The sequence below is a fragment of the Lactuca saligna genome, chromosome 6, assembly GCF_052625555.1.
Source record: "Lactuca saligna cultivar CGN05327 chromosome 6, ASM5262555v1, whole genome shotgun sequence".
Lineage (NCBI taxonomy): Eukaryota > Viridiplantae > Streptophyta > Magnoliopsida > Asterales > Asteraceae > Lactuca > Lactuca saligna.
In genome coordinates, this window is record NC_136422.1 from 40,572,479 (window position 1) to 40,582,652 (window position 10,174).

General features: G+C 32.6%; 1 protein-coding gene across 2 annotated transcripts; it reads left to right on the plus strand.

The window, feature by feature from the left end:
- The first annotated feature begins 2,694 nt into the window (after positions 1-2,694).
- Positions 2,695-7,463, plus strand: LOC145000130 (casein kinase 1-like protein HD16). Of its 2 annotated transcripts, none has more exons than XM_078959289.1 (18): positions 2,695-2,797; positions 2,912-3,104; positions 3,670-4,139; positions 4,223-4,348; positions 4,455-4,528; positions 4,626-4,695; positions 4,790-4,845; positions 4,936-5,007; positions 5,119-5,213; positions 5,313-5,379; positions 5,456-5,585; positions 5,671-5,889; positions 5,960-6,090; positions 6,159-6,333; positions 6,415-6,505; positions 6,599-6,756; positions 6,852-7,040; positions 7,127-7,463. In XM_078959289.1, the coding sequence occupies exons 3-18, from the start codon at positions 3,735-3,737 to the stop codon at positions 7,184-7,186; spliced, it is 2,118 nt and encodes a 705-aa protein (XP_078815415.1). In that variant the 5' UTR covers positions 2,695-2,797; positions 2,912-3,104; positions 3,670-3,734; the 3' UTR covers positions 7,187-7,463. The 2 variants fall into 2 exon arrangements, with proteins under 2 accessions (XP_078815415.1, XP_078815416.1); XM_078959290.1 differs by having other exon boundaries at positions 2,704-2,797; positions 2,907-3,104.
- The last annotated feature ends 2,711 nt before the right edge of the window (positions 7,464-10,174 follow it).

Genomic DNA, 10,174 nt, shown 5'->3' on the forward strand with positions numbered 1-10,174 from the left:
ATAAAGGATCTAATAACAAATAACAATTAATCACATAATTATCCATATTTGATTTATTTATGATTTCTTGCCAAATAATTTACCAATTTAATCAAAATAATTAATTAATTATCTCATAATGAAATTAAATATTTTATTAATTGATAAATATCTTTAATTAGATCAAGATTACAGTCATATATATCAAAAAAATCGGATTTGTGTTGATCTAATATGATAAAGGCAAGTTTCCATAAGATAAATATCAAAAAATCCCGATTTTTGCTCTTCCTGACGCTCGGACTTGCCGAGTACCCAACTGGACTCGCCGAGTCCACTATGAGATTCGTCGAGTTCAACATTCAGATCCACAAAATTCGAATTTTGCAAGCAAGAAACAAACAACCATGCATCAATTTAATAGAAACAAATCTAGGCTCTGATACCACTGATGGGTTTTGGTCATATGAACATTCCTATGTGCACATGCAAACCCTAATGCTTGGATCTAGGTTTCTCTAATTAAACATGCATTGAATCCAAGACTTCTAATGGCTAATAAGGTATAAGAACAATACAAAATCAGAGTTAGAAGTTTACCTTGAAACACTTGTTTGATCTTCTTGTTCTTGGAGCTCTAGAGTCACAAATGTCACTCCTCTAATGGCTTACAAACACCAACTAGCAAGGAGGATGATTTGAGAAAGAGGAGAGAGGACAAAAATTGGCCAGGGTTCTTCCAAAGACACATGTGTCGATTTCCCCACCCTAAGAGGTCTATTTATACTTGTAAGGCTCCTAGGGTTTCACCCTTAAACCCTAATTGGATAACTTTTACTCAAAGCAATCCAAATCCTTTCCAAGATAAGCCCTTGGACGATTTGTGGCTTATCCCAAGCCCTAGAAATCGTCCAACCCTATCCATGAAGGATTTACAGCCCAAAGTGTAACTATCAAACAATTGACAGTTTATACCCTTTTATTTAATTAATCTCTTTAAGTCACCAAATTAATTCCTAATTAATTTATGACTTATATTAATCAAATAATAATATTATTATTCCTTATATTATTCTCATAATATATTAATAATATTTATTCTCTCATAATAAATCACCCTGTTAAGTTGCTATGGTGAAGGCAACCTAAAAGGACCATGCACAATCGGATCAAATACTTGCCTAATATAGTTGCAGCTTAGACACTATTCCAATAGGAGGTGGAGTAGGATTGCAAACAAAATCATCCAAATCGAAGGTTTCAAAAGCCGCGACAAATGGTTGTGCACCATAACGAGTAATTCTCACACTCGAGCTTAACAACAACTGAAGGGATTTGAAAGTTGATTATGGAGGCGATGGTGGCTGCAGTGTGAAGAATATGAGGGTTCCTGTCGTCGTGGAACGAGAAACAAAAAACAAATGAAAATTAAAAATGAGAGCTATAAGGTACACTCTATACCATATAATGAAGTGTGAATTGTTTTATGTATTGATATCATGTAAATACATGTATTTATACAGTAAACTAGAACTGAAACTAGAGATAAATACTCCTAACTCTAAACTAAGTATATGCTGACTTTTTCAATCGTACATACATTTTTATAATTTTCTAATACTTATGATAATGTTTATAAAATTTGGATTTTTTTAATATATATATATATATATATATATATATATATATATATATATTTTCATTTTTGAAATGTTTTTTTTTTTAATTTTTCTCTCATCTTTATCCCTAGATATTTTTTTTTTCTAAATTTTGACTTTATTGTAGAAGATTGAGTTTATTTTTATCTTCTTATATCATTTCAAAATATATATGAGATGAATAACTACTTTGAAATTCATAAACAATTTCAAAAATCACAAAAAAGTTCGCAATTCAACCCAAAAGCATAAATGAACAAGTTTGAATTTTTGGAATCATATCCGGTTGAGTAACAATATATACAGAAATAGAAAAATCGTTTTTGCCCTAATGACTAAAAACCATTTCTACTTTTTGCATCGAAATAATTGTTTGTTTAGCAACATCACCGAATAATTGATAGTAGAACATGAAGAGAAGAGAGAGGTTGAAGGGTAGCGGATGGAGAAGAGAGTGGCAAGGAAGACCAAAACACACACATATATATATATATATATATATATATATATATATATATATATATATATATATATATATATATATATATATATATATATATATATATATATAGAGAGAGAGAGAGAGAGAGAGAGAGAGAGAGAGAGAGAGAGAGAGAGAGATTTTCATTTTGGCATTAAATTTGTTTGGTTGAATTGTAAGGATTATTTATTTTTGTATTTAATTTGCTTTTCTTTAAGAAAACCAAAGATATGATTATAATTAATTTTGTTCAAAATTACAAATATAGTATTTTTGATTTAAGCCATCAAACAAGTGATTATTTTTTGTTCTCAAAATTTTTAAAAGTTTGAACTCAAAAATCATAATAATAATAATAATAATAATAATAATAATAATAATAATAATAATAATAATTTTGGACTAGAAAAAAATAAGAATAATAATTGGTCGTATCGAAGGCCACATGTCGCATGCTTCACATTCTTTACTTTCCCCTTTTGCATTTTCATGAAAAAGAAACACTAAAACCGAAAAAGAAATAAATAATTATTTTAATTTTCATTTATTTATTTAATATAAATATAAAAAAGGCCTCGGACACCAGGGCAAGACCGCAATAGCAATACTTTCAGAGAGAGAAACAAATACATTACACACCGATAGCCGCAACAAGAATCACACAATCCCATCGCAATTCGTACGATTTTTCGTTTCAAATCTCATTTCCCTCAATTGATCATCACTTTGATCTGTTCTTCTCATTCCTGAATCCCTAAACTAACCAAAAGTTTTCATTTTTGTGGCAGAGCAGTTTGAATTTCTCTCAATTTTTGACAGATAAGGTAAAACGAAGCGGTACGCAGGGCGATATTGTTTTTTTGTTATCATGGAGTTTACTGGAAGGATCTGACAGCCGATCGAGTCATAAAAGTTAGGTTTTCATGTGAAATTCGCCGATTGATCAAGCATTTGGATCCGATCATCTTGATTTTGCAGTTCTTGAGGTGCGGTCGATCTGCCTTTTGATTATTTAATTATTATTTGAAATACTTTCGCTTTAATTAATTTTAAACATACGGATAATGTTTTGAGTTCATAAGATTTTCGATGATCGGATAAAGTAGTTCTCATGAGCTACGACGTAATCTGACGGTTTGATTCGTCAATGATTTTCTCTCCGATTCTCATTCAAATTCGATTCGGACTGTTTCGTCAGGGATTTGCTTATGTTTCTATGCGTTTATGGAGTAAATTTAATTGGATTCAAAATGATTCTTTAGTCAGACGGATTTATACGCTGTATGCCGTTGGATTACAATCTCCTGGAGATATTTTCTTTCCAAAAGAATCAAACTTGTAGCAGAATGTAGAATCCTCGTGATAATCTACAAGTCCTTTTGCTAAAAATAGTATAAATCTGACATATATCACTTTCCGATTTAGCAAATTCTCACTCTCATTGTTGCAATTTGTTCATCCGATTCAAATGATAGTGTTTCCACTAGCGACATTGTTTTCATTTTTTCAATCTGTTCATCTTTTCACATCAGTTTTATTTCATTTATGTAGCTAATTGAAGGCTAAAAAAAGGCGACACTAGGGTTATGAGTTGGATCTAATTTGCATGGGTGACGATGCCACAACTTCGAAGTGGAGCAAGGAGATCAAAACGGCTTGGTGATCTTCAGCCTGCCACTCAACCAATCAATCAAGCAGAAAACACCGCCCCACCAACCCAAACCAGACCTAGAAGAAAGACTGGTGGTGGTGGTGGTGGAAGGGGAAGAGGCGGTGATGCTGCAGGTGTAGCCAAAGGGCCTGTAGCGGCATTACCAGTGAGGCCAACTGTTGGTGGTAGAGGTAGAGGTGTTCGGTTGATTGATTTGGACCCTGAACCTCCTTGTGATATTATCCCTGAAGCTCCAATTAGACTAGACACAGTTGCAGATAAAGACATTGCCATGGAAGGTGGAAGTGGTGGTGCTGATAAAGTTATGGGTGTTGAGGAAGAAGGCAACTCAACTCCTGTTCCCGAAAGGGTATTTCTTTTTTCTCTTTCTTTGAGATTAACTTTCCCCTTTTAGAAAACTCATAATGTGTGGTGTTTTTGTTTATGATGAAGGTACAAGTGGGAAATTCTCCTATATATAAGGTGGAAAGAAAGTTGGGGAAAGGTGGTTTTGGACAGGTTTATGTTGGGAGGAGGTTAAGTGGTGGAACAGAAAGAACAGGGCCAGATGCAGTTGAGGTACATGTTGAAACAATAATTGATAAATGAAGGTCTTTTATCTTTTATAATAACTAGCTCTTTGTGTTACAATTTTGATCTTTTTTTTTTTGTTTTACTTTTATAGGTAGCATTAAAGTTTGAGCATCGCAATAGTAAAGGTTGCAACTATGGTCCTCCTTATGAGTGGCAAGTTTACAGGTACATATCATATCTTTCCCAAAACATTTACATAATTCCATGTTTAACCTTGTAAGCTGAGATCTAATACATTGAAACATTTTAATACAAAAAAAAGCTCATTGAATGGATGTTATGGGATTCCATGGGTTCACTACAAGGGTCGACAAGGTGACTTTTACATTCTGGTGAGTTTTGACTTTTGACTTTGAAATTTGTCTTGCTTTTTTCATTTTTGGTATAAAAATTCTATCTTTATGAGAATTTATGAATCTTTTTTAGGTCATGGACATTCTTGGACCAAGTCTTTGGGATGTTTGGAACTCTTTAGGCCAATCGTAAGATAATAGTCTTCACTTTACATACATACTTCTTACATACATAAATGATAAATCTATATCTATTTGCTAATTGCTTTTTTTATTCAGAATGTCACCAAGTATGGTGGCTTGCATTGCTGTTGAGTCGATATCAATTCTTGAGAAGCTTCACTCAAAAGGGTAATTCAAAGTCATATCTAAATCTAATCTTTCTTGCTAACTTGAACAATCTATATATCTACCAACACATTTAATGACACTCTTTTTTTATACAATAATATTATTATAAAGGTTTGTTCATGGAGATGTGAAGCCAGAAAACTTCTTACTTGGTCAACCAGGAACTGTGGATGAAAAGAAACTATATCTTATCGACCTTGGTTTAGGTATGCTTTCAACTTTATTTAATTAATAATTCCCCTTTAACTACAATGACATTAATTATGTTGAAGTATCATTAACTCGTTTTTTGTTGCTTTTTTCAGCATCAAAATGGAAAGATTCAACTTCTAGTCAACACGTTGAGTATGATCAACGACCAGATATATTTAGGTTTGTGAATATAAAATTATTTTAAAAGCTTATTTATAACATCTAATGTGATTTAATTTAATGTAAATTTTGTTAGGGGGACAATAAGATATGCAAGTGTGCATGCACATTTAGGTCGAACAGGAAGTAGAAGAGATGACCTTGAGTCACTTGCATACACATTAATATTTCTCATTAAAGGAAGGTTACCATGGCAAGGTTACCAGGTAGGTCAATTTCGTCTTTTCACTCTAGATTTGTTTTTTTTTTTTCTAACATTAGCACATTAATTAAGTTTATTTTATATTACAGGGAGACAACAAGAGTTTTCTTGTTTGTAAAAAGAAAATGGCAACATCACCCGAGTTGATGTGTTGTTTTTGTCCTGCACCATTTAAACATTTTCTTGAAGCTGTTACAAATATGAAATTTGATGAAGAGCCAAATTATTCTAAATTAATTTCTTTATTTGAGAGCCTTATTGAACCCGTTACATCACTACGACCAATCAGAATCGATGGGGCACTCAAGGTACACAAATTTCATTTTAAAAAAAAAAAAAAAAAAAAAAAGTGGTTTTTTATATTTTTATTTTTATCAGGTGGGACAAAAAAGGGGAAGATTGCTTATTAATTTAGAAGAAGATGAACAACCAAAAAAGAAAGTAAGATTAGGTAGTCCTGCTACACAATGGATTTCTGTTTACAATGCACGTCGCCCAATGAAACAAAGGTATGAATTTGTTTTTCTTTTTCATTAAAAAAAAAAGATAATTGATTTGATTTTGATTTGATTTGCAGATATCATTATAATGTAGCTGATGCGAGACTTGTTCAACATGTGGATAAGGGTAATGAAGATGGTCTATACATCAGCTGTGTGGCTTCAGCTTCAAATCTTTGGGCTTTAATTATGGACGCAGGAACAGGATTCTGTTCCCAAGTTTATGAAGTTTCTCCTGTCTTTCTTCACAAGGTTATTTTAGTCATTTTCATGTCTATTTCCTCCATTTCATTAATTATTATTAACACCAAGTTTCTTTACATTATTGTTCAGGACTGGATTATGGAACAGTGGGAGAAGAATTTTTACATCAGTTCAATAGCTGGGGCTGCTAATGGAAGCTCATTGGTTGTCATGTCTAAAGGTTAGATAAATCTTTTTTCTTTTCTATTTTAATTATTATGATTTTAATTTTATTGAAAAAGAAAATAAAATAGTTTTAATAATTTTTTTTTAGGAACGCCATACACTCAACAATCATACAAAGTGAGTGAATCGTTTCCATTCAAATGGATTAGCAAAAAATGGAAAGAAGGATTCCATGTGACTTCCATGACGACAGCTGGCAGTCGTTGGGGTGTTGTCATGTCAAGAAACGCAGGGTTCTCTGAACAGGTATTATACAGCAACCTAATTTCCTTTTTTTTTTTTTTTTTGTTGACATATAAAATACTAATAATAATGGTTTAAAATTAAAAATTGAAAAATAGGTTGTGGAGCTTGATTTTCTTTACCCAAGTGAAGGAATACACCGTAGATGGGAAAGTGGGTACAGGATAACATCTATGGCTGCCACACCTGATCAAGCTGCTTTTATTTTGAGTATCCCAAGGCGTAAAATGATGGATGAGACTCAAGAAACTTTAAGAACATCTGCCTTCCCTAGCACTCATGTCAAGGTAAAAAAATAAAAAATAAAAATCAAATCTTTTCTTATATATTATTTACTCATCGTTCAAGTAATGATTGTGTGTTTATTTTGAAGGAAAAATGGTCGAAAAACCTCTACATCGCATCCATGTGTTATGGTCGAACTGTTTGCTGAAAAACTGAGAAAATCCAAACGAACAAAAAAAGTTGGAATTATGTAAAGATGTTGGTGTTAATGTTATGTTGAGATGTAAAATCGAAATAGAGACAATAATGACAAAGAAAAAAGGGATTGAAGTTTAAAAAAAGATAGAAGAAACAAAGAGAAATGTATGTCGAATATGAGGGTGGTGATGAATGTGAACATTTTGACTTTGGTCAATGTCATGTTGGTCACTATTGTGTACCCTTTCAAGATTTTTATCAATCGAGAAAATGAAATCTCTTATGTATTTTATCGGTTTTTGGTTAGCTATTTTTTGTTTGAGTTGAATGTGTATTCAACAATATGTTCAAAACAGGAATCTGACTGATTAGCAAAGAGCCTATAAGAATTCAAACAATCACATCATTCCTTTTTAGAATACACAAATTGAAAGAAATCGATGATTTTGAAAATAAAATGAAGGACATTTATAGGTTACTCTTCTATAATATTCAAAATGAGGATTTAGAAGATTAAAACTTGGTTTTTAAACACACAAGTTTATCATTTATAAGTAGGATTGAACATTGCACATTCGTGAGCATAAACAATGGCTTTGAAAACACATATAGTTATTGTATGAGTTTTGTTTTGAAAGGGTTTATAGTCTTGGTTTTAAATCCATATTTATAAAATTACAAATGAATGACGTTTTGTTGTTTCCATTCTATGCTTGCAAAAGGTAGGATTAAATTCAATACCCTTCCACTTTTCTAGTGATTGTAATTATTTTTGTAAGGTCTAATTGTTTGGTAAAATATTGAGTAAATTACACGAATGGTCCCTATGGTTTAGGGTAATTTGCGCGTTTGGTCCCTAACTTATTCTTTTAACTCGAAAGGTTCCTACTGTTTGTTTTTGTTACGCGGTTGGTCCCTATCTTACCTAAAAAGACTATTATGCCCTTGATTTTTTTAATTTATCTAAATAAACACACCCCTAATCCCACCCCCTCACCTTACCTCACCTACCCCATCATTTTTACCTCTTTAAATAATAGTCTTTTTAGATAAGATAGGGACCAAACGCGTAACAAAAATAAATAGTAGAGACCAAACGCGTAACAAAAACAAACCATAAGAACCTTCCGAGTTAAAAAAATAAGTAAGGGACCAAACACGCAAATTACCTCAAACCATAGGAACCATTCGTGTAATTTACTCAACAAAGGTTGAGTTGTGAATAAAAGTTGGATTCCTATGTATAGTGGGATTGAATCCGTCAAACCAATGATGAGGGTAAGAATGTGCATGATGGAATGATGGAATGGAAGTTGGATTCCTTTATGTAATAATCATTGGCATCAATCAAACCAACAGCCAAGCCTCTTTGTCAACAACCAATCAGAAGGTCTCTTATATATTATACATTTTTCCAAATGTTGGGTCAACGAATTTGCAAACAAGCTACAATTGGTTGGAATGGGTGATCCTCGGATATTTTTTATAACAAGGTGGGACAAATTAAGATGAGAAATAGTTGGATTAGAGACAATAAATAATAATGATCTTAGCGTATTATGTATAATGGATGTGTTCAACATGCAATGCAATTTTTGAGAGTTTCCAACTTTTAGCTTAAAACATAAGGCTTCAAGTGCACAAGCTACTCCATGCAATGTTCAAACATAAAAACTTTTTATATATTTGCGATCACTATTTTTAAAATTATGTTTATATTTTATATTTCACAAAGATGTTTTATGTAATTTTATATGTTTTAAAAGTTTTCAGTTACTTTTGCTTATACAAATACAAAGCTACAGCTTCCATAAATATAAGTTTTCAGGTAGTTTTGTCGAATAGAGTCTATATATAAAATATAAAGAGTTTGACGTGTGATTAAAGTGATATGGTACAAATAGTAAAAAATTAATTTTATATTGTTCAAGATAAATATTAATTACTAACAACATTCATTGAGGATACATATGACCCTTCTATAAAAAATACATAGATATGTAGAAATATTCAAGAAACATTGTTTTACCTAAGATTTGACATAGAAGTAGTCAACATGCATTTTCAACCAACTACTAACCCTAACTGTCAATCCAACCCCACAAAGATTAACGTAGAACCAGTCAAACACATTTGTTAGGATTTACATAACATTAATGATGGGTTGGTGTTTAAAATCTTCTAGAAGAAAACAACTTCAATAATTTTCATCTAAAAAACTTCAGCCACTCTATATATTTAATTATCTTCATAGATTTTTTGCACTCTAAAGCAAATTTTGTAAATTATCAGTAGTATTCAAGTCATGTTCATGATCATGAATGTCCATTGTTTCCCAGATGCAAGACTTGAAAGGTAAAAACTTAGGGTGCGTTTAGTTGTGGAAAAATGAGTCGTTTTCCGGAAAAATTTTCCAAGAAAAATGAGAATTTTAAAAACGCGTTTAGTTCGTCTATTTTTCTAAATTTTTCACGGAAAATGAAAATTTTCCGTTTTCTAAAATTGCAAAGAAGTTGGAAAATTTTGGAAAACTGATAATCATTGTTTTCCACATTTTTCTAATTCCAAAATTTTTCTATAAACACACACCTACTCCACCCCATCCACCTGTACCTACCCCCCCCCCCCACACACACACATACATACATACCCACCCGCACACACACACACACACACCAACCCACAAACACACACACATACATACCCACTCACACACACACACACCAACCCACACACACACCCACCCACAAACACACACACATACATACATACCCACACATACACACACACACACACCCACAAACACATACATACCCACCCACACACAAACACCCACCCGCACACACACACACACACCAACCCACACACATACACATACATACCCACCATCACTACTAACCCGTCACTAGCACCAGCACCACCGTTGCCGCCTGTCATCACCACCACTGACACAATTGCCGTCGCCACCACTATCGCCTATCATCACCACCACCGCCGC